A 27,405-nucleotide genomic window follows, 5' to 3' on the forward strand; every position below is an offset into this window, starting at 1 on the left:
GTTCCACCGACCAGAGAAGGCAGCAAGGAGCGGGTGTGGGGACCAAGAGGTGGGGGCTGGGCCTCAGTTGCAGGAGCTAAGGAGGGGCGGGGGCGTTAGCCGCCGCTGGGGCTGACCTGGCTCTGCCTCTGGCACAGCGAGCCCAGCCCTGGCTGGACAAGGTGGCAGCTATAGGCTGGGGCCAGGAAGGAAGGAGCTAGCTGGGCTCTTGGACCCTCCCTCCTCTGTCACCTGCCCCTTAGGCTGTGCTCCCCACAACCATTTAGGCCCCGAAGGGGAAGAGCCAGCTGTCTGGTAGGAGACCCTGACTGTCGGGGACCGCAGACATAGGGGCACAACGAAGGTCCCCCAGGCGTCACCTAGAGCTCTCCATGTGGCGCCCACCCTGGCAGGGCCTTAGATCAACTCAGGGGGGTCTCAGCATTTTCTCAATTCAAACAGAACAGTCCATAGGGTAGGAAAGATATTTCCTACAACTGAGTTGATCAGAAAGTTCTAGTTGACTGCAGGACTGAGCAGGATCAGCCGATGGCAGAGCTGCCGGGGACGTGCGCTCGGGAGAGGGAGAGGGCCTGGGCAGAGCTCAGAGGCTGGGGGTGCGGAACTCAAAACCGACTGCGGAGAGCCCAGAGGGCTGGAGCTGGGGCGCACGGTGGGGCCCTGCCGAGGGGCGGGCAGGGCCCGGTGCCAGCCCCGGCACCGACGGGACGCCCTCCTCCCTCCGCAGGGCGGGTGGATGCCGCCGCCAGCGAAGGAGGGCGGGCGCAAGGGCCCGCGGGAGCGAAGCGGGAAGAGCGCGCCAGGTGCTGCGCGGGGTGAGGAGTGCGCCAAGGGGGCGCCCGCGACAGAGCCCCCCAAGCCGGGCTGGGCCCTGACGCCGCAGGAACTGGCGGCCATGCCCCCTGCGCAGCGTCACCGCCATCTGCTCTTCGGCGACTTGCTGGAGGACGTGGGAGCGGCGGCCTCCACCTTCCCGTGCGGGTCGGTGGAGCCGGGGTACCGCATGCCCGACCCGCGCCCGTGGACGCAGTCGCTCGAGCTGCCCGCCGAGCGCCAGAACCGGCTTCTCGGCGTCCTTAAGGCAGCGGAGGCCCGCGGGCGAGTCCGCGCCCTGCGTCTGCGCTACACCCGCATGCGGGTGAGGCGAGGGGGTCGGAGGGCGGAGGGGGCGCACGGGGAGCGTGGAGCGGCGCCGGCCGGGGCGGGGCGGGGCGCGGCGCGCGCTCAGCTACCCGGGCCCGGCAGGCCGAGGAGATCGCGCTGCTCATCCAGCGGCAGAAGTCCGCGTGCGCCGCCATCCGGCTGGAGCTGTTCCTGCCGCCGCAGCTGAAGCCCACGCGGATCCCGGACCCCCTGGACCGCCAAGAGGTGCCGACAAGCCCCGGTAGGGGCGGGGAAAGGGGAGGGGCCCCGCCCGCCTCCGCACACGCCGGGCCCCAGCCTCTCTCCCCCGCAGCGGAGGCGCTTGGAGACCATCCTGGGGGAGAACGTGGATGGCACCATCTTCCCGCGGTGACGGCGACTCAGAGTGTGCGACGCGCCCCAGCCTCCCACATAAAGTGATAATTCTCCGAAGCCTCGCTGGTCTTTCTGCTGCCACTCCCCAGGACCCCCGAGGGAAGCGGGGAGTATGGACGCTGCCTCTCCCATGCACCTCACAGACATCAGGGTACAGAGTGGGGCCTCTCCCAAAAAAGTGGGGAGACGCAAGTGGGTGAGTGTGAAAGTAACAGGTCAGGGACACGCCTACCCCTAATTCCGACCTGCCCCCCACTGGCAACCTGGCGTTCTGTGGATCTATGGGAGGTCCCCAGTCTTGGGGAGGACGGAGAAAGAGCCTGTCTCAGCAAAAGTCACACCCCTAGAAGTAAGGGTAGCCTCAGGCTGCAGCGGTCCCGAGTGCAGGTCATCCCACCAGGGGGCCAGGGAGAGGGCCGTGCTGTGGGCAGCGGAAGTGACCTAAGCTGGCCTTTGAAGAGGCAGCAGCTGTGCCCAGAGGACCAAGAGACTGGGAAAGGGGAACCCCTGCTGCCCCCAGACAAAAAACCCACCCTCTGGCCTTCCTTTCCATCCTGAATAGCCTCCCGTGACCCCTTTAATGCCCACGCCACACCCCCACACCTCCCCCCACACACACACCCCACACACATTCACGCATGGAGTAGGAAAGGGAACCACCGCGTCCCATTCTGACAAACAGGCCCACGACCTACAAAATCCCTGGACTCTGAAAAGACCCGAGGTTTCTGGGCAGACCTTCCTTTTCTCCCCGACATGAGCTCTTTGCAGAAGCTGGGGCTTCCCTAGGCCCCGCTTCCTTTTCCTCCCTCCCAGCCTCCCGCCCAGCAGGCTGCACAGAAGCAGGAACTACAGGAACTCAGACAAACTGCTTCTCCTGCTAGGGGGCTCCAGCTGACTGCCTGGAGCCTGAGAGCAGATCTGGAAGGAGGGGCAGAGGTCAGAACTGGGGTCCAGAAGGGATCCTGTTCAATGGCAGCCAGTGTTTCTCCCCAACTCCGGCCAGGGGATGGAGCCCTGCGCACTCGCCCCTCAGCCAGCCCTTCTCCCCGTGCACCAGGCTATTGCTGCCCTTGGCCTTGACCCAAGCCCAGACTATACAGAGCTCAGAAGTCAGCTGACAAGGAGGGGACAGAGAGATGGCAGGAGGGGTTTCAGGAAGGGAAGGGTAGGGAGGAAGGAGGCCAGGGAGAAGGGGCTTGAGCAGGGGCAGACAGACAGGGAACGGAGGCAGTCTGTCCAGGAGTGGCAGCCACTCACACCCTGATGTGCTTGTGACATGTGATGACAGCCAGCCCTGGTGTCCTCTGGCCAAACTCCCTGCAGCCTGGACCCCAGGATTCTGTGTCTTGGGGATTGACTGAGTGCCTAGAATGAGTTCATCTACTGGGAGAATCACGTATTATTTCATCATTTCTCTGAGACTCCATTTCTTCATCTTTAAAATGAGGGTCTTGGTGCAGTGCCCCACAGCAGCAAGTGCTCCGAAGGGGACGGGTCACTCTGCATCAGACAGGCGAGAGGGAAAAGGGGCAGAGACAGGCACAGCAGAGAAGGCCAGCAAGACAGTGACCTCAGTGACTGCACCAGGGCAGGCCGGCGCTCGGGCCCTTTGATCCCCATGAAAAGGCGCGGCGGCGGCGGGGGGGTGGGGCGGGGCTCGATGTTCAGAGGAGGCTGGGGAATGGGGCCTGGAGGGACGCCTGCCTGTAGAAAGCTCTATGGGAAGGAAGGCATGTGGTCCAAAGCCCAATATATTGAGGGCTGTGAGGGGGCAGAGGGTCCTGGGTTCAAATCCCAGCTCCACCATCAACTGCCCAGCTCACCTGGCTCCACCCATGGACTTCAGGGATGCTGTGTGCCGAGAGGCAGAAGCCAGGGGAGTGGAGAGCAGGCCCAAGGGGCCAGAGGAGACGGGGGAATGATTGCAGGGTTGTAGAGTGACCCGAGGGGGCAGGGAGGGCACTGACCTTCACCCCCTGCCAGCTGCCCACAGCTGCATTTTCCCACAGCAGAGACAACAGGCCGGCTCAGCGGGGTCAGCCTGGTGGTGTGTGGCCTGGGCCAGGTGCTGGCCCATCTTCGTTGAGCTTCCCTGACCTCACCTGTGCCCACCTCTCAGGAGTGTTATGTGGGCTGAATAAGCAGCAGCCTGCCTCTCGTCCCTGTGGGCTTCCTGGCCCCTGCCTTTCCTTGCCTGGCCTGACAACATGGCAGTCACAGGGTTCTGCAGCCAGGCCTCTGGGTACAGCTTCGAGAGGCAGCCTGTCCTCCAGGGCCCTCTGACCTCTGACCTCCCCCTTCAGGCCCTTGCCCCCCTCAGCAGCGCAACACCCTCCCCTCCGCAGCCCTCCCCCCTCTCACCCAGGCCTTCCCTGCCTGCTCCCCACAACTCACTCTGCACCCCCAGCATCAGATCCAGGCTGATCTATGTTGCTGGCTTCTGGTCCCACTGCCTGGCCCACAGGGGCACCCAGATACTGATATTTGGTTCATTGAATGAGGAACACAAGTAGAATCTCCAGCTCCCTTTGCACCCCTCAGAGTTCTGTGAAGGTGTAAGGTGTGCACCTGACCTGTGCAATTGGAAGGCATTTTACGAACAGGATCCCGACACTGGGAACTATCCGGGTCGAGTGCTTGTGCTGGGGAGGACAGGAGCTGCACACAGCCAGGCCCCAGGAGGGCGGGGGACACGGATGCTCTGCAGACACTTCCAGAGCAGGGTCAGGGCCACCCTGACACTGGGCCAAAGCATGCTGCGATGAGAAGCCTAACCCACGTCTGTACCGAGTCATAAAGGATGAGAAGAGTCGGCCAAAGGGACAGGGCGTTCGTGGCAAAGGGGACAGTGTGGCCTTAAGCTTTAGGACATCTTGGGACACATGGGTCAGCAGGGACTCTGCCAGGCCCCACAGGAGACATTCAGCATGACTCCGGATGCAAGAAACTCCGGATGCAAGAACCCGCACCCCCAGTTCTCCCTAGCCCCGCAGCACAGGAATCTCCCCCTTCCTTGGGAACCCCCCCACAGCACGACAGGCGGCTCTTAACCCAGTTTTACAGACGAGGCTCACAGAGGCGAGGGGTAGGCCGGGCTGGTGTACCCGTCGATCGGTCCTTTCCAGCAGCCTCCTCTTTCCCAAGCTGGGCAAGCAGCATATGGGGCCCAGCTCTCGTGCCTCCACTGTAGTGGAAGTCCCACACGGATGGCAAGGCAGGAATGGCCCCGCTGAGCAGAGTCCGGGGCCACGGCCACACCCCCATCTACTACCGTGCAGCTCCGTCCGCCCGGGAGCCAGGGCTCCACTATGAGCACCTCAGCTCTCCGGGCCACCCCCAGGCGACTGTGGGGGCCGACGCGCGGGCGGGGCGGGTAGGGTGCGGAGCCGGCCGAGCGCGGGGCGGGGCGCGGCGGGCGGGGCGGGCCCGGCGCCTGCCGGCGCGAGGAAGTCCCGGCCCCTGGCTTTGGGGAAGTGCTGCCGAGGCGCCTGCGCACTGCGCCCCCGCGCCCCCTCCCCGACTGTCGGGCCGGACCTTGGAGCGCGCGGGCCGGCGGCGGCGCGAGTGGCTCGGGAGCGCGGCTGGTGAGTGCGCGCGCGCGGCGCCGGGGACAGCGGCCCTGCCCCTCCCGGCCCGGCCCCGGGGACCGTGCTGGGCGGGAGCTTCGGGAGCCGGCGCACGGGACTCGAACCCCAAGGGCTCCCGCCGCCAGGTCCACGTGGACCCTGGGCCGCAGTGGAACTGGAGCCCGCCCCCCGCGCGTGGGGGAGGGGGCGCTGCAGTCGGGTTCCCCTTTTTCTGGAGCTCAAAGCCTGGGGAAGTGATTGCTCAAAGGTGGGGGCCGGAAGAACCCAGGTTTCCGCGTCTCCCTCCCCCTCTCAGCCCGGTGAGGAGGGGCCGGGGCGGGACACCCTGTCCGCCCCCGCCCCCACCCCGCTGGATCTGGCAGCCACTCAGCCCTTCGAGCTGTAGGGGAGGCGCTGCGCCCCCCGGCCCCAGCCGATCGGGGGCTCCTGGCGCTAGCTAGCCTCCCTCCAGAGCGCCGCAGGAGTCCCTCCTGCCGTCTGACTTGAGTCCCTGCTGCTGCAGTGCACGCCCCTTCGGCAGCCAGGGTGGGGCCCAGACCCAACCTGGCCCCTCCTGCCCCCACCCCGCCTTTGGGTCGCTGGTGAGTAGGGAGCCTTGAGGTAGGGGTGGGGGCGTCAGAGGCTGGAGAAAGAGGCACCTGGAGGAGGACACAGGCTCCTCCAGACTGGACCCTAACATCAAAGAGAGGAGCGTGGTGGGTGGGCCACCACCACCATTTCAGAGGTGGGGAGCGCTGGCCTCCCTTGGAGGGGCCAGGCCAGGGCTCGCCCACCAGCCAGATGTGGAGGGTGGCAGATGGGAAAGGCCCTGGGTAAGAGCTAAGAACTGAGAATGGAGCCCCTTTTCAACCCCCCTCCCAAAGGTTATGACATTTTTTTCTGGGATTGTCACATTTTCTTATTCTTTTTTTGGACTGGGCAGGCTCTGGGACGTTCTTTTTCCTTCTGTGGAGCAAAGCGGCAGCCACTCCCAAGGGAGCCTCTATCCCCAGAGACCAGACGTGCCGCCTGTCCAGCCTCTCCCATCCCAGACTGGGGGGCCAAAGTCTGGGAGGCTGGGGAAGGGGGTCCCCAATGCCAGGATGACAAGCAGGAGGACCCTAGTTGAGACTCTGTATCCCCCAGGAGAGATGGGGGGGTTGCCTGGGGACATGGGTTGCCCCAGTTGACCTGAGAAGGGTACAGGAAGCCAGGTCCAGGGACAGGTGACCAGGTCCAGGGCCTGCAACTGGGAAAGAAGGGGCTGGCTCCCTGCTCTGCAGCAAATGCAGCCCCTAGCACCCCGGCCCTGCACCCCTAAACACATCCCCTCCTACAGCTCAGAGCTGGGGTGGAGATGGTAGCCCAGGAGGACAGTCGCAGGGGTGCTAGAGTGTGGGGGAGGACCCTGGGTGGGGACAGAGAGGAGGAAGAAGTGCTGCATGGGGAAGCCACAGACAGCCCCGTCTGGGTACAGCTACCAAACCTCAGGTTGCCACGCCCCTTCCTTTCCCTAGAAACTTGACCCCTGAAAGAAAGCCCAGCTGCAGGGCTACTTTCTGTCTCATCTACTTGCTAGGAGCCCATGGGACCCCCAGTCTCAGAGGAAGCTGGGCCGGTGGTGAGGGGCCAAGGTCCCGGGGGATGCTGCACCTGCTCCAGACTTGGGCCAGGGCAGTGGCCTCTGCATGCCCAGGCCTCAGGGGTACTGGGGGCCCTAAGAGTGCAGGACTCCAGCACTGTCTCCTCTAAGGGCCATTCACACACCGTCCCAGGAGGCCAAGAGAGGCCAACCAGCCAGAAACAAGCATTCAAAGGCCAGGAGCTAGGGGAGGCGTGGCAGGGGGGATGAAGATTGAGAAAATAAAGTAGAACCAAGTTGTGAGCTTCCTGGCCAGGGAGGAGGGTGGCAGATGAGGCGGGTGGCGGATGTGCACGGAGGCCCCTCCCTGCCCTGGGCAGAAGTGGGCGCAGGTGTTCACAACTGCCTCCGGGGCACTGATTGGCCCCCCTGTGCCATCGCCCAAGGAGACTTGGGATTCAAAGTGGTATCTTAGGTGGCACGAGGGCTACTCACAGCTTTAGTGCTCCTGGTGCACCTCCCCTGCAGACGGTGCAACCAAACGCTAGGAGGGACATGCACCACACCACACCCCCACTCAGGGACTCCGAGGCTTCGACTGGGGAGCAGGGTGCCCCCACCCACTGCCACCCCCACTTCCCTGGCTGGCGCACCCTGTGGAAGGGCCTTGGTTCCACAGCGGTTTCACAGCCTAGAGGCAGTGGGCAAGGAGGGAGGGAAGTCTTGGGTGGGAGGTAGCAGGACCAAAGAACCATGTTTGGGGGGCATGTCCCTCCTCGCGGGGGCCCTGCCCCCCTTCCCACACCCTCAGGAAGTCCAGCCTGAGTCCCACTTAAATCCTCACTGCTGCAGGTCTAGCCTGCTGCCCCTGGCTGAGACCTCTGGGACCCACAGACAGACCTGGACTCTTGGTGGGAAGCCACTCTGCCCACTCCCCACCCCAGACACCCTAGAAGCAAGTCTGGCCACCACCCGCACGCACCAGTTGGTAGCCCCAGACTCTCGGGGCCCCTTTGGGAGGGGCTGGGAGCCGGAAACCAAGAAAGAGGAACCCAGGCTTCCGGCTTCCCAGGGAGTGAGCGGATGGGGGTGTCTCGGAACCTCCTGTGGGGGCCTCATCTGGGGCCCAGCCTGGGAGGAGGGACCAGAAGCTGCTGCAGCTCCCTCCTTGATGATCCTGGACCCCCTCCCAGCCCTGCTGTAAGCTTGGGGTTGGGGTAGAAGCCCTAGGCAGAGCCGGGTCCAGAGACAGGAGCAGGCCCCGCTAGGGAGACACCCTCTCAGGACCCCTCCTAAGGGGCAGGCAGGGACTGGGGTTTCAGGTTCTCAGTCAGAACCTTGGCCCCTCTCCCCAGACCCCCAGGCTGTGGTGAGGGTCTGAGAGCTGGTACCACGGAGCCTGGGCAACCTCCTCCGCCCACCCATGCCCACCCCGCATGAGGCTGAGAAGCAGGTATGCCACCTCCCCTTCTGCCTCTGCTCCCCTGGGGGGTGGGGCAAGCTGAGGGGCCACAAGGAGCTGGGAGATCCCTGAACACCCGGGAGGCCAGGAGGGTCATATGCCTGGGAACAGGCCCACCCATGGGAAGGTGGGGGAGAGGTGGCGGGTCTGGTGGGTTCTGACCTGAAGGCTGAGGTAGCCCCATTTTTCCCCAGATCACAGGGCCAGAGGAGGCGGACCGGCCCCCTTCAATGTCCAGTCATGATGCAGCCTCTCCAGCGGCCCCCAGCCGCAACCCCTGCTGCCTGTGCTGGTGCTGCTGCTGTAGCTGCTCCTGGTGAGTAGGGCCTGGGGTGCCCAGCTGGCGAGGGGGTCGAGGGCGTGGGGCCAAGCAGGCCCAGGAGGGGACCCAGTGGTGGCTTCTGAGGCATCCCCACAGGCAGGATACCCCTGCCACCTCACAGCACTGTCCTGTCCAGGGTCTGTTGGGCCCTGGTGATGAGTGGCCGGTGCCTTGGCCCCAGGGGGCTTATGTATGGCTCTTGTACCTGTCTTGCCAAGGGTGTGTCCGTGTGCTGTGTACATGCATGTGCCCGTTCACGCGGCATGTGCTTATCCATGCTGCTGTGAGCCAGCCCAGGCTGGGCCCTAGGGGCCTGCACTGGAGTAAGACAGGCACAGGCCGGGTGCAGTGGCTCACACCTGTAGTCCCAGCACTTTGGGAGGGCGAGGCAGGTGGATCACCTGAGGCTGGGAGTTCGAGATCAGCCTGACCAACATGGAGAAACCCTGTCTCTACTAAAAATACAAAATTAGCCAGGCGTGGTGGCGCATGCCTATAATCCCAGCTACTCAGGAGGCCGAGGCAGGAGAATGGCTTGAACCTGGGAGGCAGAGGTTGCGGTGAGCCGAGATCATGCCTTTGCACTCCAGCCTGGGCAACAAGAGCAAAACTCCGTCTCAAAAAAAAAAGAAAGAAAGAAAGAAGAAAGAAAGAAAGAAAGGAAGGAAGGAAGGAAGGAAGGAAGGAAGGAAGGAAGGAAGGAAGGAAGGAAGGAAGAAGAAGAAAGGAAAGGAAGAAAGAAAGAAAGAGAAAGAAAGAAAGAAGAGAGAGAGAGAGAGAGAGAGAAAGAAAGAAAGAAAGAAAGAAAGAAAGAAAGAAAGAAAGAAAGAAAGAAAGAAAGAAAGAAAGAAAGAAAAGAAAGAAAGACAGGCACAGACCCCATAGACTGTGTGGGGTGGAGGGACGTTTGAGCAGAGACCGGAATAAGGGAACTGCTGGCCCTGGGGTGATGGCCGAGAGCTTCCCGGACAGCATGCGTGGGGGAAGAAGAGCATGGGGCGGTGGCCGGGGGGTCTCTGGGCATCCCTGTGAGGGTGGGAGTGGGGCTCCCAGATGGTAACAGATTTCCTAGGAGGGTAGGGGAGCTGGTGGATGTTTTCACGCCTTGCAGAAGCCTGGCCCTATGCAGCCTTCAGGCCCTGGCTGATGAGAGGGCAGCACTTCTGGACCCACGGTGGGCTCAGCGGACCCACGGGCAAGCTGGGGGTGGCCAGGGGGCAGTCAGGAAAGGGGGTGGGAGGAGCCCAGGGGCCTAGTTCTATCAGGACGTTTGGGTGCACGATGTCTGCCAGCCGTCCAAGTGCGCTAGAGAGAGGTCAGCTGGGTATGGATTTGGGTCCAGCACTGACAGGGTGCTAGGAGCCAAGGCAAAGAAGCTGCTTCCCTTGACAGAACCAGGAATCAGTCTCCAGGACCCCAAGGAGTGTGGACACATGGGTTTGGGGCTCTCACCTGTGTCAGCCGACGAGACACACTGCTGACGTGCCAGACCTGCAGCGTGTGGCCCCATCGGTGGGACAGGGACAGGCCAAGATCAGGCCCAGGAGCAGGGTGGCCCTGTTCCCAGGCACATGACCCTCCTGGCCTCCCAGGTGTTCAGGGATCTCCCAGCTACTTGTGGCCCCTCATCTTGCCTCACCCCATCTCCCCCAGGGGAGCAGAGGCAGAAGGGGAGGTGGCATACCTGCCTGTCAACCTCATGTGGGGTGGGCACGGGTGGGCAGAGGAGGTTGCCCAGTGGGCCAGGGATGGGGAGGAGCACCAGGAGCCAAAGGGTCCCTCCTGGAAGGCCAGACACTCGCGGACACTGGGTCACACTGCTGGAATGGAAGAGGGCAGAGTCTGTGGTCTGGGCACTGTGGCAGGGACAATAACCTGGACTGCAGATTCCGTGGGGAATTTGGGAGCGACTGACAGGGAGCATGGACACCCTTTCCCAGGAGAGTGTGGGAGGAGCCAGCTCCAGAGGCTGCCCTCCTGCAGTGGGTGCCCATGTGTGTCAGGTGCCTGCCCATGTGCTGAGGGCCTGTGTGGCCGTGGAGGCGTGTGTGCCCACAGCAGTGCTGCTTCCTCTCTGCCACTAGGAACCAAGAGCGGCGGCGAGCGTGGCAGGCCTCCCGGGAGAGCAAGCTGCAGCCCCTCCCCAGCTGTGAAGTATGGTGAGTCCAGCCGGCTGGTGTGTGCGTGTTGGGGGGCCCCAGTCCAGGAGACCCGGGCCTGACGTAGCCTGGCCCCAATGCCTGCAGTGCCACGCCAAGTCCTGAGGAGGTGCAGAGCTGGGCGCAGTCTTTTGACAAGCTGATGCACAGCCCAGCGGGACGCAGCGTGTTCCGGGCGTTCCTGCGGACAGAGTACAGCGAGGAGAACATGCTCTTCTGGCTGGCCTGCGAGGAGCTGAAGGCCGAGGCCAACCAGCATGTGGTAGACGAGAAGGCGAGGCTCATCTACGAGGACTACGTGTCCATCCTGTCCCCCAAGGAGGTGCGCCAGACACCAGAACGGGCAGGGGGCCGCCTGCTCCAGGCACCAGGTGGGGAAGGCAGCTCCCGAGCCCCCTGACCTCAGTGCCTTGTCCTACAGGTGAGCCTGGACTCCCGTGTGCGGGAGGGCATCAACAAGAAGATGCAGGAGCCGTCTGCACACACGTTCGACGACGCGCAGCTGCAGATCTACACGCTCATGCACCGGGACTCCTACCCACGCTTCCTCAGCTCTCCCACCTACCGTGCCCTGCTGCTGCAGGGACCCTCACAGTCCTCCTCCGAGGCCTAGGCCGCCCCCAGCAGCACAGACTCCGCCGCCTCCTATGGCCGACTCTGGGTTCCCTTCAGGTGTTGGTGTCGGCAGGGCTGTCGGGGCGCACGCCTGGCTGGCTGGAGTCCCCACCCGCGGAGACGGTCCTAGACCCAGTGAGGAGCGCTGTGTCTCCTGGCTCTGCCCACCCGTGGCCAAGCAGGAACTCCAGGTGCAGGGCGGGCCAGAAGCCCCCTCATCGGCCCGCAGATGGCTGGCCCGGTGCTCCTGGCTGGGGGCTCTTGCGTGGTGAGAGTAGGGGTCCCCCCAGGAGCCTCGCTGGGGCCTCCTCCCCAGGCAGCCGATGGGCCCCAGACAAGCCTTTGGTGGGGAACAGAACCTCCGCATCGTGTAGTTTTGTGACATAAGGAGACCTCCTACTTGAGCTGTCTGTACCCCAAAATCAAACCCAGAACCTCAGAACCAGATGTAGGACCTCAGAATCCTGCACTCAAGGTGGCAGGACCCAACTTCTGTTTTATATGTTCATGAACTTTAAACTTGGAAACATGTCCTTACTAGGTGTTTTATCAAAAAGAGGTTTTCATATTTATCTCTATCCCTAACCCCCCAAAAATAGGATGTCTTATTATTGAAGATATTTTTAAAGCAAAAGTCTCTACTCATTTTTGTGCAAGTCTGGGGAGAGACTGGAGAATGAGGAGTGGCCCCAGACTCAGGGCTGGGGAGAAGTGTGCTTGTCCCAGGGCAGGGGCTCCAGTGCCCCTTGGAGGGGAGACACAGCCGTGTGCTTGCCCTCTTCCCACGCCCTGGCCTCCACCAGACCCCTCCTCGGAACAGTGGTCCCAGTGGGTGGCTGTGCTTAACCCTGCCCAGGGCATGAGCTCCCGGCCTCGGCCTCAGCCTCCTTCGCTGAAAGTGGGGCCAGAACAGTGCGACCCACAGCACCTCAGAAGTCGAGAGGTAACAGGAAGTGCCACCCAGGCCCAGCTGGATGGGGTCCCCAGAGGCAGGCTGGCTGGGGCAGGAGGGGCCGCTTGGTGCCAGGCACAATGTCATCTTTACCATCTCACAGGCCCCATGAGTTGAGTGCTCACCAGCCCATCCCCTGCATTTCTGGGAAGTTAAGTAAGTTGAAGCTGAAATTGGCTCAGGGTCCTGAGACCACAACTCCCATAAGAACAGTGGAGGCAGCATGGGGACAAGCTTCCCTGAAGTGCCAGGACCTGGGTCCCGAGCTGCCCATGCCGAGGCAGTGGGGAGGACATTACCCTGCACAGGACGCACACAGACCCGCTCCCCAGCTGCCCTCACAGGCAGAGCCGCCCCAAGTGATCTCTGAAGGTCAGCCAAGCTCCTCTCCTGGGGCTGACCCACCAGGGCCAAACCCAAGCACTGCCCGACCCCAGGGAGGGGCCTTATCCACAGCAGCAGGAACGGGTCAAACATGGGGGACGGGTCCACCAGGAGTAACGGCTGAGGAGAACAAGATGGCAAAAAGAAACATTTAATAACGAGGGGGAAAGGGCAGAAAGGTGCAATCCAGGCAGGCAGGTTGAGGGCAGGACATGCCGCCTTCTAGGGTCTCTAGAGAAGCTGTGTCAACGGAGGACGTGGGCAGGGGAGGGCCCAAGGCTGCAGCACATCTACACGAGGGCTCAGCAGAACTGCGAGAAAGGGGGTGAGGCCTCCAGCCTTGTGGCCACATGAGATCCCCCAGAGTGGAAGGCCGCACAGGCTCACCCACGGCTGGGGTCTCCACCCACCATGCCCGAGACTCCCAGGAAGCTGGTTGGGCAGGACCATCCCCAGTTCACACCACAGACCCCACAGAAGCTGAGACACCCCACCTCCAGAGAACGGAGCTGGGGGGCGCAGCCTGAGCCCGCTCACCCACCTTCCAGCGGTTTCCACACTCATTGCAGACAACAAAGGTGGTCATGGGCTCGTCAGAGCTGCGGGTCTGCACCTGTAAAGAGGGCTGGGTGAGCCCAGGGTCACCTCCATACTCTGCTGCAGATGGTAACCCCTCAACACGGGCAGTGCTGGCCTCGCAGCCACTGAGCTCCCACAGGTGACCTGATCTGAGGCCGCCTCGTGACTCCAACCTTCCAGAGCTGAGCCTCCAGGGGAGGGAGACAGAGTCTATCGGGGCAGAGGCCCTTGTGTGGGCCTGAAGCAGCTCACATTGGCTGGGGACCAGCAGGACCCAGACTTGGCTGAGGGCAAGAGGGTCCCAATGGTGGGGGGAACTAGCAGGGGTCCCCAGTGCCTGTGGCTGCCGTCCGGAAGGCCCAAGGGTGAGCCTCCGGCCACAGGCAGAGCCTGTTCTGACCAGCGGCTGGGAGCAGGAGAGAGGCAGGCTCTGCGCAGACCCAGGCCCCACGCAGCCTTCGAGGGGAAGGAAGGGCTGTCCTTGCAGCCTCTCACGAGTCCCATCTGCCAGGCACAGCGGCTGCCTCGACACACTCCCCTCTTTTTTTTTTTTTTAAGACAGAGTCTCGCTCTGTCGCCCAGGCTGGAGTGCAGTGGCGCAATCTCAACTCACTGCAACCTCCACCTTCCGGGTTCAACCAATTCTCCTGCCTCAGCCTCCTGAGTAGCTGGGATTACAGGCATGCGCCACCACGCCCGGCTAATTTTTGTATTTTTAGTAGAGACGGGGTTTCACCATGTTAGTCAGGCTGGTCTCCAACTCCTGACCTCATGATCCGCCTGCCTCGGCCTCCCAAAGTGCTGGGATTACAGATGTGAGCCACTGCGCCCAGCCGCACTCCCCTCTTAACAGGGTCGCTGCCATCTCATGGGATCCACAGTCTCCCCAGCACACTCAGTGTCCACCTCCATGGCAGGGACTGACGGTCCTGCAGTCACTGCCAGGCAGCAGGCAGCACGGCCCTCCCACCGACGTCAACACCTCGAGGGCCCTCTGTTCAGGCTGGGCTGGGCCAGGCCAGGCCCTCTGACTTGAGTACCCGCAACAAGTGGGCCCCACCACCCAAGACGCTGCCTCCTGGGGCCCAGAGGTCCTGGGTAGAGGGGAGTGGTCCCTGAAGGTGGCCATAATGCCTTAGCCTGGTCAGGGACTGAGAGGCTGGGGAAATTCATGCAGCAGAGGCGGGAACAGGCATGGGCTCCAAGGAGGGGCACTGGATGCCCTGAAGACACCGGACCCGGAGGAGGGTGCCCAGTGGCCGCCCACCTGTGTGTAGGTGCAGTTCTTCTTCCTGCACTTGCCGCAGGTAAACAGGTCTGTCTGCGTGCCGCCAGTGCGCGCCATCTGGTGCTCTCGGATGGCCTCCTTGGTCATGGTCTTACGGATCTCCTTCAGCTCGTCACTGGCCATCTCCTGGAGCACGGGGCCAGTGGCTTAGCCCACCACTCCGAGGGAGCAACCCTCCAGCCCCTCCAACGGGGGCTCACCTCTGAGGTCATCACGGCAATCTGCTGGGGTGTTATGGCCCCACACAGCACATTCCGCCGCAGGTCAGGGTTCTTGGCATCCTTCAGGTTGGAGATACGACTCCGTACACGGTTCTTATACTTCATGTCTGTGTTTCCAACGTCCCGGAAGATGCGTGCAAGTGTTTTAAGGACCCACCTGAGGACAACGTCGCTGCCCTCCAGCTACCACCTGCCCCGCTGCGGGCCATGTTGGGGTGGGGGCTGGAAAGCTTCTGCCCACCCACACCTGGTGGAGAGGTGAAGGGCTGCAGGGCCAAGCCTGCCCCAGGCCCATTCCTGACTGAGACCCAGCTTCAGGCTACAGCCCCAGGGGACCTAGGCCCCACCAGCAGGCAGAATCAGCCCCCCAGCTGGTCCGGGGGCCCTCCTGGGGTGAGACAGCCTGACCACCCAGGCAGGTGACCACCCAGGCAGGTGACCCCTAGACAGCTGGGCAGTGGCATCCAGCAGCCACCAGAGGGCGCCAGGCCAGGCAGCCTCCTGACCACCAGAAACCCAGGCCCACAGCCCCTACCCAAAGGATATATTCCTCGATCTGAGCCGACAGGCGCTCGCAGTCCGCACCGATGGCCACGTGGTCACCTGCAAGAGGGAGCCCTGACTAGTTGCCCCAATGGTTTCTCCACCTGCCACCCCTTCTGCCTGCAAAACACCCTGGCAGCTTAGAGGGGACATCCGGGTCCCTGCAAGAGGCCCATGATCCAGGCACAGGCCCCACGCCCCTGCCAGGGCCACAGCAGTGGGCTGGGGGAGGACAGTCGCCCCTCTAGAAGCAGGCCTCCGTGGGCAGGCAGGGACCCAGGCCACCCTGTGAACCCCAGCGGGTGTCAGGAGCCAGGGCCGGCCGCACTCACGGTCCGTCTGCAGGGCCTCCGTGGGCAGGCAGGGACCCGGGCCACCCTGTGAACCCCAGCGGGTGTCAGGAGCCAGGGCCGGCCGCACTCACGGTCCGTCTGCAGGCCTCCGTGGGCAGGCAGGGACCCGGGCCACCCTGTGAACCCCAGCGGGTGTCAGGAGCCAGGGCCGGCCGCACTCACGGTCCGTCTGCAGGGCAGCAGCCAGCATCTCACGGCACTTGCTGCGTACGGCATCACAGGTGACAGGCACCGGCGGAAACGTGGTGATCCTCGGAGTCGACGGTGCCCTGGGCAGCTCTGGCCTCTTGCGGCTGCAGAGAGCCAGGGCCAGCTGGGTTCAGACTCAAGGCTGCAGGCACCCCAGCGAGACGGTGGTCCCAGAAGCAGCAGATGCCACAGCATCACCCCCTCCAAACCCTGCTCGTCCTACTCTGCCAGAGTCCAACAGTGGCCTGTGGCCCTGCCTATCTTGAGTCCAGCCCAGATGTCCATGGGGTGTGCCCAGCAGCCAGGAGGGAGGGGGCCGTGAGGTCCCCAGTGGGTCAGGGTGTACTCCCCAGGTGTGAACAGGATCCCAGACCCAGCAGTCAGCATCTGGGCAGCATCACCAGTCAATCAGAAGGAACCTGGCAGTTCCTGCCACCCCTGGGGTGCCCACCCACTGGGCCGCAACACAAATACTCTGCTGAGGGCAGCTGCAGCTGCTGCCTGGTCAGGGAGAGGGCGAGACCCACAGCTGTCTAGCGGTGAGACAAGGCGGGGCCACCCAAGGCCAGGTTCTGCTGTCACAGATGACCCCCTGGGCACGTACGGAATGGGACAAGGATGCCCCTCAGGGCTGGACCCCAACATGGGGCTGCCCAACGACCAGGCTGCATCCACCTAGCCCTCCCCTCATCCCCTCTGTGGAAGTTGGCAGAAGCAGGCAGCTTCCTGGAGGAAAACCAACTTGCAAAGGTGTCCGTGAGCTCCTGGTGGCCCAGTCACCACAACCCAGTGTGGTCAAGGGCAATGCCATCTCTCCGCTATAGCCTGCCACAATAAGCACCCCCAGCTCCCAGCTGCAGGCCACAGAGCCCTCATCGGCCCCTGGCAGCGGTGACCACACGTGCACATGCAGGGCAGGAGAGGGGAGCTGGGCCCCCACCTTTGGTTCTGGGCAGAATTTTGCCAGAAGGAGGGGCCCTCGTTGAGTGAGGCTGAGGGGGAAGCAAGAACCAGACCCAGCAGGGGGCCTTGGGGGAAGAGGCCAGGGGGCTCCCACAGGCCCACTCAGGGTATACAGCAGCTCTTGGCAGAGGAAGAGGCCAAGGTGGCTGGCTAACAGCCAGGTGGACACAGACCCACATCTCAAGTGGTCAGTGCAGGCAGGACACACCACAAGGCCAGGGTCCAGCATGAGGCTGACTGACTCTGTGTAGGGCCTCAAAGCAGTGCCTAGGCACACGGAGACTGGCACCCTTTCTCTGGCAAGGAAACAGGCTGGGAAGCAGGAGTGTGTGCACCTGCCTTCCAGGTGTGCTACCTGGGATCCGGGGCCTCTGAGGCATCCCTTGAGGACGTGGGCAGAGGCGTGCCCCTCCCCCGCTCCCTGGCTTTGGCATCGGAAGCATCTGCAGGAAAGATCGGGGATGGGCTGATCAGGGGGAGGCAGAGAAGGGAGGGGCGCAGACCACCACCAAGGTACAGCCTCAGCCCGACCACCAACACGGACCCAGCCCCAGCCCCCAGCCCCCCACCCAGCCAGAGGAGCCAGGGGCCAGGAGGCTGCCCAGCCTCTGTGAACAGGTCCTCACCCTCCCCAGCAACCTGTCTGTCTCTGCAGTCCCAAGGCTGCCTCCCCAGAACCCTTTCCTGTACAAGCACCCACTCACAGAGACCACCTCTGGGGCCTCTCTGGGGCCCACCCTCCTGCCTGTCCTGGCCAGAGAGAACAAGCATGTCCCCAAGAAGGCTCTTCCTGAAAGCCCAGAGCCAGGCCCAAGGGCTGGGGACCAGAACATGCTTGTGCCATGCACGGCCTGAGGGCCACACAGGGCTGGAGAAAGACTGTTTCACAAGGGTGTGGACAGAGCTAGGAGGGCTGCCTCCATCCCAGACAGCAGCATCTTTGCAACCCCAGTCACCCCACTGTCTCCAGGAAGAGGCAGCCTTCAGCTCAGTCCAGCCCAGCCCAGCCCTTCCCTTCCCTGGCAGGGGGCTGCCCCTCTGTTCCCTGAGTAGCTGGGGCGGCCCGCCTTCTCCTCCCGCTTCCCCTCTCTCGGCACTTCCCAGCCTCCTGGCCATGACCTTCCCCTCTGTGTGACCTCCCCACTCACCCCAGTCTCTCAGTGCTGTCAGTTCAAGTCCTGGCCTCAACTCTTCTCTCCTCGTTCTACCTGGAACCCTGCCCCCAGCACACACCCTGGCCTCCTAGGCCACAGCTCCCAGCCAATGCTGACAGGCAGCCACTGATCCACTGCCAGCCCCAAGCTGGGCGCTTCATGGTCTGGGTTTGCCACTGCCCGACTCCCAAGTGACCTGGTTCAGAGTGGGCACTGCCAGCACCCTACACTGTGCTGACCAGCAAGAGGCAGCACTTCTCGGACCCCTGCCCCAGCACTCAGTGGGCACTGCCTGAGCCGCACCCAGGAGCTTCTTCCAGGACTTGATGAGGGACTTGGCCAGTGCAATGACCTCCTCGTCCGAGCTCTGCTTCCGAAGGGCGTTGACAGACATCCCGACTCGGGTGGACTACAAGGCAAGTGGTCTGCGTCGGGGGGAGGCAGGGGCCCACCCTAGAGGTCAGATCCTCCTGGCCCACCCTTAGTGGTTCCCACAGGACAGGAGCCTGGGACCTGCCAGGGAGGTGGATGCCTCTCCCAATGGCGACTGTCCCATCTGGAACCAGGAGCCTCAGCCACGGAGGACAAGATGGGTTATCCTCAGACCCCCTCCCTGTCCCACTGAGCCCAGAGAAAGGCAGAGACCCTCTCCTCAGGAACAGGCATTTGTGCCAACTAAGGCCCGGTGGGGAGGGTGGGGAAGCCCTGCCAGGTGCCCTCAGAACTGCCATCCCCTGGGCTGCACCCAGGAGCTGTCCTGGACCTGGGGCAGGTAGGGACCTACCTGGAGCAGGTGCAGCGTGATAGGCATGGCCTTCAGCTCCCGCAGCAGATCCATGGCTCCCTCCTGGAAGGACAAGGAGGACCTTCATAAAGGACTTTAGATCTCAACGGACAATATCACCTCCTTCTGCCTACTGGAGGGGAACACAAGGCAGTGACAATTTGGAGATTCAACCTGGGGTCAAAAAGAAACCAAAATTCCTCTACCTGGAGACACCCAGGGCTCTGCCCACGTGTTCCTGCACCACAGCAGGGAGCCCTTACTGCTCAGTCAAGAAGGGGAGGGGTTCTGCAGCCTCAAGCATTCCAGGTTGGAACCCACATCCGTGGCAATGACCTCACTGACTTCGCTCTAACCACCTCAGGTCACTGACCCAAACCAGAACAGAAATGCCAGCTCCCCTGGCCAATCAGGAGGCTTCAGAGCCATGGCCCCTCCCCAGCAGCCAGGGCCACACCCAGGTGAAAGTGCAGCCCCGGGTTCATTCACTCCCCTGTGTCTCGATGCCCTGATGTGCAGGGCAGCCTCTCCCCAAAGCACCCACCCCCCACCAGCTGTGAAGGGCCAAACCAGGAACATCAGTGTCCCGAGCTGAGGCCAAACTCTCAGGGTCCCTCCACTCCAGGCACGGCCACAGCCAACACCTACAAGGCCCACAGCCCCCCTCCTCGTCTATCCTCCAGGCCTCTGAGTTGCCCCCAAGCAGGCCAGCACCCCTTGCCTGGACAGTTCCAATGCACCCCGTTCTCTCTGCCTTGTCTCCCCACCCAAGCAAGATCTGCATTTCCTCCAGGTCCTCAACACTGATGAGGCCAGGCACAAACCGGTCACATTTCCACACCAGGCACAGCAACTCAGTGCTCCCCAAGGGCGCTGAGCCACCACTGAGGCCCTCTGCACCTGCAGCTCCACTGCCTGGGGCAGCCTCCCAGGACATCTCCCTCCCTCCCTCCCGGGCTTTATTTAAACAACACCTTCTCAGAAAGGCCTCTCCTGTTTAAAACCGCAACTGTGCCCTGCAACACCCCATCTCCTCTGTAACACATGCATCTGTTTCCACGTGTGTATCATTCCCTCTGCCCTAAGGTGACCTGATCAGAGTCCCACGACCCACAGGCCATGGGAGGAGCTTGTCCCATCCACCCCCCGCACAACCCCAGCAATCCAGGTGGCATGTCTGCTCACGCTGCAGCACCTCCTAAGCCCTCCCAGGCAGGCCCTGCCCCTTGGGCTGCACAGAATCCAGCCTTGAGGTGATAGCCAGAGCCAAGGCCACTGTCCCCTGAAAGCCCTGCACCAGCTTACGTGGCTCTCAGTGGGCTCAGGACCAGAGGCATAAAAACCCCCAAACCTGGTCCCCAGGTCCCCAAGGGGACCTCAGGCACTGGGACCCCCAGGAGGCTCTGCTGGCTCCCACTCCCCACTGCACAGCGCCCTCCTCCCTTCCTCATTCTCCCCTGGGACTTCTACTCAGGCTGTTCTTCCACCAGAAACCCCCCATCAGTTCTGCCCAGCCCCACCCAGCCCTCCCCTGGCTCCATGACCCATCTTTGCTTCTCCCACCTACAGCTCTTATCGTTTGTGTTTTGTCTCTTTTAAGAAGGGGACAGCTCCATTCTCGGGTCATCTCTGGAAACAGCTATGAATGGTTCGCAGACTCCTACTTTGTGCTGACCAGTTTTCTGGGGTGTGTGTGAACGCAATGATGGGGGTGCTGCACCCAACAGGAATGAGTGGGAGCCTACTCCTTCCCAGGGCAGACCCCAGTCCAGAACGCTGGTCACAGGAACCCAGACTCAACCCTGCTCAGCCCAAAAAGCTTCCCCCAAGCCCCCACTGCAGTCACACAGCCCTGGGGTGGCTGCACAAATCACCCCAAACCCATGACTCAGCCACCTTCACTGCCCTGGGCTGGCCTGGCAGACACACAGCTGGCCCTACCCTAGGGGTTCACAGTCTGGGTGGGAAAGCACAGGTCATGTTTATTGAGCCAGCCAGGAGCTCCAAATGACCTGCGGCCAGACCCCTCCCCGCCCCCCAGGAGGCAGGCGGCATCCTCTAAAGATGCTTCTGTGGGAGGGTGCAGAGGTTGCCAAGGTCATGACGCCGGAACTGGACCCCCACTGGCCTGGCCCCTTCAAAGTCCTCACACACAGCCTCCTCCAAAGTCTTGCTGTGGCCGCAAGACGACAGAGGCCCAGGCCGCAGCGAACAGAGCTGGCCAGAGGCTCCAGCGCCCAGACACTCCCAGAGGAGGCCTGCCCGACCTCCTAGGTCTTTTATAAGCACACTGGCTCTTTTCGGAGGGTGTCCACATAACTACCCACAACCCAAGTTGCTGCGGGCTAAGTCCTGGCTAAAGAAGGGAGAGAATTTATTAGAGAAACCTGGTTCTTGTGGGGTGGGGACAGACAGGGAAGAAAATGGGCCCACAGGCAAGACAGGTATCTATCTGGCTGGCCTGTGAAGGAGGATGACAAGGGCTGGGAAGAGGCAGGAGAGGCACGGAAGCTCCAGAAGAAAAGGGGATCCAACCTCAGATTCCAAACTGTTGCCGGCGACAAATGCTATGGGAGACGGAGGGTGACAAATGCTATGAGACAGAGCGTGGGAGAGGGCTGAGTTGGGGGGCGGGGCTCGGCCCGTGAGGATGCCCAGGCCGGGACGGAAGAAGGAAAGGGGCTGGGGCAGCCCGCAGAGGAGGCCCGAACACTCCGGGGGCTCCGAGAGGCGGGACGAGGCCAAGGAAGGAGTCGACGGGCCAGGCTGGGGGTCTGGAGTTAAGGGACAGGGAAGGGTGCGGAGCCTGTGACTGCGGGCGAGGGGGAGGTCTGAGTCCAGAGCGGGTGGCTCTCCGGGACAAGGTCCAGGCCTGATCGCGGCCTCTGCTGGGGTTGCGGGGTGAACGGCAGGGCTGGCCCGGGGCAGGGGTCTCGGCCACGGGTGGGGGTCTCCCCTGCGTCCCGGTTAGTCTCTGCCGGGAAGGGGTCTCGTCCTGCCCCTCAGGTCGTCTTCTGGCCCTAACGGGGGTCGGCGAGCTCGACGGGGTCTCGGCGGGGCGGGGTTCCCGGGGTCCTGGCGGCCCGCGCCCCTCACCGCGCTCTTCTTGGTCACCATCTTGTCCAGCCTCCGGGCGATCCGCGCAATCTCCTCCTCCTTGCCCATCATTGCCTCAGGAGCAGCGACCCCCGCGCCCCTCGCGCCTGCCTCCGCAGCCGGGCAGGGACCCCGGCCCCGGCCGTCGCCACCTCCCACACCCGCCGCAGCCGACGCAGCCCCGCCGCGGACGACAGACCCCCGGTTCAAACCCTCGGCCCCGCGGCCGCGCGCGGCATCCTAGGATACGTAGTCCACGCGCCCGCCCACCCCGCCCGCCGCGCCCGCCGCGCCAGAGCTCTGGACCACAACTCCCAGGCGCCACGCGGTGCGCACAACCTCCTGGGAAGTGTAGTCCTGACCCGCCGCCGCCAGCGACTCGTAGTCCCACAATACCCCGCGAGGGAGGCGCCCCGGGCACGCCCCTCCCGGAGCCCAGACATCCCGGAGCGGCCGGGTCCCAGGAGTCTGCTCCCTTCTCTCCTCCTGCTTCGGGCCTTGCTGTCCCCCGGCGTCCTTCGGTGGGTGGCTCAGGACCCAGCGCCCTCAGCCCTGCTCTTGGGCCCCGCTGAGCCCTGCGCGCGCCCCCCTTGGCCTGGAAGGCCATCCCCAGCCTCCCAGAGCCGAGTTTGGGTCATTCGGGCCTCTGAGTGGAGTTACCTCTTCAAGAGGCCCGCGCACACTGGGAGGCCTCTTGTGGAGCCCTGCATGTGTGAGCGCGCGGTGGCTGGACGTGGCGTCTGGAAGGGGCCACTGCTGGGGTTCGCGAGGTGCGGGGGGCCTCTGCAGAGGCTGCGTGGGCAAGGCCCCTGCCTGCAAAGTCAGCTACCAGGGAGCAGATTCTGGGCTCTGCACGTTGAGCACTCTGTGTCTCAGTCTCCCCACCTGTGAAACTGGAATAAGTGTCCACCTCACAGGGCTCCCGTCAAGATGATGTAAGCTGATTCACATCACATGCCTGAGAACAGAGAGGGGATGGAGCATGACAATTAGTGTTCATTGCCATTGTTGGAGGTCCCTAGGTAGGGCCAGACTGCAGGCAGCCAGAGAGATGGCCCAGGCCTAGGGAGGGTTGAGGACGGGGACAGGTGCAGGGCCAGCATCCCCACCACTGCCTGGCAGCTCCCCAGTAATGCAGATGCTGGGTGGTTTCCTGGAGAGGGCACAATCCTGGGGGAGGGTGTGGACCAAGGAGCCTGTAGTCATTCAAGTTCAGGCCAAGGAACTATGAGGCCAGGTGGGCATTTCTTGGGCTGTCTGTGGCACTAATCAGATATAACTGAGCTTCCCAGCAGCCAAAATGAAAAGGAACATATGGTCAGTTAAGAGATTCATCTTAGCCAGGCACAGTGGCTCACGCCTGTAATCCCAGCGCTTTGGGAGGCCCAGGCAGGTGGATCACCTGAGGTCAGGAGTTCAAGACCAGCCTGGTCAACATGGTGAATCCCCTTCTCTACAAAGAATACAAAAATTAGCCAGGTGTGGTGCCGGGCACCTGTAATCTCAGCTACTTGGGAGGCTGAAGCAGAATTGCTGGAACCCGGAAGGCGGAGGTTGCAGTGAGCCAAGATAGCACCATTGCACTCCAGCCCTGGCCGACAACAGCAAGACTCCGTCTCAAAAGAAAAAAAGAGAGAGAGAGAGAGAGACTCATCTTGGTCGGGCGCAGTGGCTCACACCTGTAATCCCAGCACTTTGGGAGGCTGAGGTGGGCGGATTATCTGAGGTCAGGAGTTCCAGACCAGCCTGGCCAACATGGTGAAACCCTGTCTCTGCTAAAAATACAAAAATTAGGCCAGGCACGGTGGCTCACGCCTGTAATCCCAGCACTTTGGGAGGCCAAGGCAGACAGATCACGAGGTCAGGAGATCGAGACCATCCTGGCTAACACGGTGAAACCCCATCTCTACTAAAAATACAAAAAATTAGCCGGGCGTGGTGGCGGGCGCCTGTAGTCCCAGCTACTCGGGAGGCTGAGGCAGGAGAATGGCGTGAACCTGGGAGGCGGAGCTTGCAGTGAGCGGAGATCACGCCACTGCACTCCAGCCTGGGTGACAGAGCGAGACTCCATCTCAAAAACAAACAAACAAAAAATTAGCCGGGCGTGGTGGCACATGCCTGTAGTCCCAGCTACTTGTGAGGCTGAGGCAGGAGAATCTCTTGAACCCAGGAGGCGGAGGTTGCAGTGAGCCCAGATTGTGCCACTGCACTCCAGCCTGGGTGACAGAGTGAGACTCTGTCTCAAAAAAAAAAAAAAAAAGACTCAGGCCGGGCGCAGTGGCTCATGCCTGTAATCCTAGCACTTTGGGAGGTGGACTACCTGAGCTCAGGAGTTTGAGACCAGCCTGGGCAATAGGGTGAAACCCCATCTCTACTAAAATACAAAAAAAAAAAATTAGCCAGGCGTGGCGGCATGCGCCTGTAGTCCCAACTACTCAGGAGGCTGAGGCAGGAGAATCGCTTGAATCCAGGAGGCAGAGCTGGCAGTGAGCCGAGATCATGCCACTGCACTCCAGCCTGGCAACAGAGTGAGACTCTGTCGCAAAAAAAAAAAAAAAAAAAAAAAAAAAAAAAAAAAAAAAAACTCAATCATAGGGGAAAAGCATAGAATTCCTTGTGAGGAGCAAAGCCTTTGTAAGACAGAGGCCCCGTGACATTATATTATTATATTATTATTAATAGACGAACACGGTTTCCATACTGACTGATTCTGCCCCTCACAGTGAGCTGGGGACATAGCTTCCCGCCTAGACCACCCAAGGAAGTCCTCGTGGTCAGAATCCCATGGTTTGGGCATATATGAAGACTTGAAGGGTCCAGCCTCATCAGAGGTACGAGGGGAGGCTAGAGCCACCCAGCCTTCAACCACTCTCAATGGCTGACAACCAGACCAAGGAGCTGGCCAGGGTTCTGTAGAAGCTGCACTGGAACCGTCCTTGTGCAGGAACCCCAGAAGGCATGGCTTCGGAGGTCTGGGCGGCCAGGGTTTCAAAGCTGGTTCCCACCATCCGTGAAGACACTGGACACATCCATGGAGCCTGCCCGGCCAGACACACAGGCTTCTCCAATGGCCGAGGGTGAGTTGATTTGAAGACCACCGAAGGGAAGCCAGCCCTCAAGCTGGGGGTGGGGGAGACCTCCAAGTATCAGGACTGCAGATCCTAAGATGCTGGTAAGGGCTGGAGCACAGAGAGGCCCCTCCTGGGCAGGAGGTGCAGCCCAGACAGCACAGAGGAGAACTAACCCCAGAGAGCTGCAAGTTCCTCAGAGTGGAGGCGGAAAGGACAGAGGGTCAACATCCCAGAAGCATCAAGGAGCCGTCAGAGGAGGCTGTGCAGTTGTGCATACGCCCCAGTCCCGGTTGAAGTGTTGGTGGGGCGGGATCTGGGGCATCAGCACGGACTCCTGGAGCAAGTCACCATCAAGGAGCCGGCAGTGAGGCCGCCCCCCACCTGATTTCTCCCTAGGATGGACCAGCGCAAGGTTCTGGGGAGAGAGTGCACACAGACGCCCCGGAAAAACAGACTAGAGACCCACCCTTGACCCTCCCCAGGGTGGCCCAACCAGTGGAGGGACTTTGCATGAGGGATGCTTTTAAATATCTGGTTCATCTGAATGTTTTCAGCCACAAAGATCACCTAGCACAGTAACTCTCAAAGCATTACCTAGGGAGCTGCTTGAGAACAAAGACTACTGCTCCCTTGTACTCCCCGCCCCCACCAAGGGCTGGGGCCCTGGGGTCTCTGTCCTCTGTGATAGCTGTGTGCAGATCAGAAGTACAGGCCACAGGCCAGCCAGGATGGATAAGGAACAAGGGGTGCCCAGAGGAAGGGAGAGGCTCAAGAAGGGCTGGGAGTTTTTTTCAGAGGTGCAGAGAGTGTCACAGAGTTGGGAGGGAGAGGGATGTGGTCTGGAGTGTGTATTGAAGCCCCAACAACCTTATCAAGCTGCAGGGAGGGACAGAACCCACTGCAGGACAGGGCCTATAGTGACGATGGGGTGGGACAGAGACATACTGGGCCTGGGAGCTGGTGGGGGGGATCGGGCAAGATGGGAGGGAACAGTGCAAGGCGTCTCAACAATCCAGGGGGTCAGAGACCAAACCTCTGACAGAAAATAAACTGGTGGGAAGAAACCATCACCTTTTTTTTTTGAGACGGAGTTTCACCCTTGTTGCCCAGGCTGGAGAGCAGTGGCACGATCTTGGCTCACTGCAACCTCCGCCTCCCGGGTTCAAGCGATTCTCTTGTCTCAGCCTCCCAAGTAGCTGGGATTACAGGCAGGCGCCACCACACCTGGCTAATATGTTTGTATTTTTAGTAGAGACGAGGTTACATCATATTGGTGAGGCTGGGGACATAGCTTCCAGCCTAGACCATCCAAGCAAGTCCTCGTGGTCAGAATCCCATGGTTTGGGCATATATGAAGACTTGAAGGGTCTCAAACTCCTGACCTCAGCTGATCCGCCCACCTCGGCCTCCCAAAGTGCTGGGATTACAGGCGTGAGCCACTGTGCCCGGCCCATCATCTCCTTTATACTGACCTCTGACCTCTAAAAGGTATCGTTTGTTCAGTTATGAACGAGGCCATGAACCAAATCTGGTCAGCTGGGCCCATGGCTGACCCGGCACAGATGGGAACTGCCTCGTACCCCCACACTCGCTGCTGCTGGAACTGCAGAGGCTGCTCAGTGGGTCACATCTTGTTCAGCAGATTGGTAAGGAAGCACTTGGGTTTTGATATCACACTTTAAGAAAATATTTGCGTGACTGTGCGTTGGTAGCACTGGCTTCCTTGATGATCCCATGAATTCTACCTTGTACACTGTGTAGGAGGAGCCTCAACTAGGACTCCGGGAACTGGGACTCAGCCCTTGCTGAGTCAGAGCGGAGGTCCCCCTCTGGGCCCTTTTCCTCCTCCAGGAGATGCCAGGTGCTCTTCTACCTCCTGGGTCCCTGGGCATGGCCACACAAGACAGAGCTCGTGAGGAGCCTGACATGTCTCAGTGGGTCCCAGTGGAGGCCCACAGAGGCCGCAGATGGGGGAGGTCAAGATGCTGTGGCATCTTAAGGCAATGGCTGGCAGGTCAGGGATTCCTCAGGAAGGGTGTCAGCCGTGGGCCCAGCCTACGGGGCTGCATTTGGGCACGTGGGGAGCCTGGTCGGACAGGTGTGGATGGGGTCACTGGTGGCCTGGTTCATGGCAGTGGCAGGTGATGGAGAGAAAGGAGTGGACGGCACAGGCAGGGAAGGGGGTTAGCAGAAGAGGTTGAGTGCCTCTGACCTGCGGGCCGCAGCCACTCCGCTATGACAGGAGTCCAGAACCCTGACATGCTCCAGTCCTGCGTGGAAGCAGCTACTGCAGGCGGAGAGGTATAGGCCCATCCTGGTGATCAGGGAGCCTGCAATCCGGTGGGATGGTCCCGTCCCCTGGGCAGAGGCAGGTGACTGGCCCCAGAGCCCGTGAGGAACAGCGGCCTCTAGGTGGCAGGAGTGAGCCACGGACGGGTGGGCCTCACTTCACCACCACCCCACCCCTAAGCCCCAGAGAGGTCCAGTTGGTTCCCAGCAAGAGCCACAGCTGCCCCCCAGGACTGTGAAGTGGCCGAGGTGAGAAGGTGGCCAGTCCTAGAGAGTGGCCTCGCTTGTGAGGGCTGTGGCAGCCACCAACCC

The 27,405-nt window shown here is 61.9% G+C and overlaps 3 protein-coding genes across 12 annotated transcripts; 2 read left to right on the forward strand and 1 right to left on the reverse strand.

Moving 5' to 3' along the window:
- Positions 1–530: 530 nt before the first annotated feature.
- Positions 531–1,575, forward strand: LKAAEAR1 (LKAAEAR motif containing 1). Of its 3 annotated transcripts, none has more exons than XM_030826635.1 (3): positions 531–596; positions 728–1,138; positions 1,246–1,575. In XM_030826635.1, exons 2-3 carry the CDS (start codon positions 737–739, stop codon positions 1,561–1,563), a joined length of 720 nt encoding a protein of 239 aa, XP_030682495.1. In that variant the 5' UTR covers positions 531–596; positions 728–736; the 3' UTR covers positions 1,564–1,575. The 3 variants fall into 3 exon arrangements, with proteins under 3 accessions (XP_030682495.1, XP_030682497.1, XP_030682498.1); XM_030826637.1 differs by lacking the exon at positions 531–596 and having other exon boundaries at positions 603–1,138; positions 1,246–1,384; positions 1,457–1,575; XM_030826638.1 differs by lacking the exon at positions 531–596 and having other exon boundaries at positions 603–1,138; positions 1,246–1,368; positions 1,457–1,575.
- An 88-nt stretch (positions 1,576–1,663) lies between these two features.
- RGS19 (regulator of G protein signaling 19) lies at positions 1,664–11,861 on the forward strand. Of its 6 annotated transcripts, none has more exons than XM_030826640.1 (6): positions 1,664–1,714; positions 8,025–8,122; positions 8,326–8,447; positions 10,538–10,612; positions 10,700–10,934; positions 11,034–11,861. In XM_030826640.1, the coding sequence occupies exons 2-6, from the start codon at positions 8,093–8,095 to the stop codon at positions 11,223–11,225; spliced, it is 654 nt and encodes a 217-aa protein (XP_030682500.1). In that variant the 5' UTR covers positions 1,664–1,714; positions 8,025–8,092; the 3' UTR covers positions 11,226–11,861. The 6 variants fall into 6 exon arrangements, with proteins under 6 accessions (XP_030682500.1, XP_003280222.1, XP_012367324.1 ...); XM_003280174.3 differs by lacking the exon at positions 1,664–1,714 and adding an exon at positions 4,980–5,105; XM_003280173.4 differs by lacking the exon at positions 1,664–1,714 and adding an exon at positions 5,170–5,689.
- An 837-nt stretch (positions 11,862–12,698) lies between these two features.
- On the reverse strand, positions 12,699–21,991 carry TCEA2 (transcription elongation factor A2). 3 transcript variants are annotated; one of them, XM_030826643.1, is made up of 10 exons: positions 21,734–21,991; positions 18,638–18,700; positions 18,157–18,262; positions 17,055–17,142; positions 15,710–15,840; positions 15,198–15,254; positions 14,631–14,785; positions 14,410–14,556; positions 13,105–13,176; positions 12,699–12,874 (listed from the first exon to the last, which is right to left on the reverse strand). In XM_030826643.1, the coding sequence occupies exons 1-10, from the start codon at positions 21,803–21,805 to the stop codon at positions 12,866–12,868; spliced, it is 900 nt and encodes a 299-aa protein (XP_030682503.1). In that variant the 5' UTR covers positions 21,806–21,991; the 3' UTR covers positions 12,699–12,865. The 3 variants fall into 3 exon arrangements, with proteins under 3 accessions (XP_030682503.1, XP_030682502.1, XP_030682504.1); XM_030826642.1 differs by having other exon boundaries at positions 12,699–13,176; XM_030826644.1 differs by having other exon boundaries at positions 12,699–13,176; positions 18,638–18,770; positions 21,734–21,972.
- Positions 21,992–27,405: the final 5,414 nt, after the last annotated feature.

The sequence above is a fragment of the Nomascus leucogenys genome, chromosome 13 (genome assembly GCF_006542625.1).
Source record: "Nomascus leucogenys isolate Asia chromosome 13, Asia_NLE_v1, whole genome shotgun sequence".
Classification (NCBI taxonomy): Eukaryota; Metazoa; Chordata; class Mammalia; order Primates; family Hylobatidae; genus Nomascus; species Nomascus leucogenys.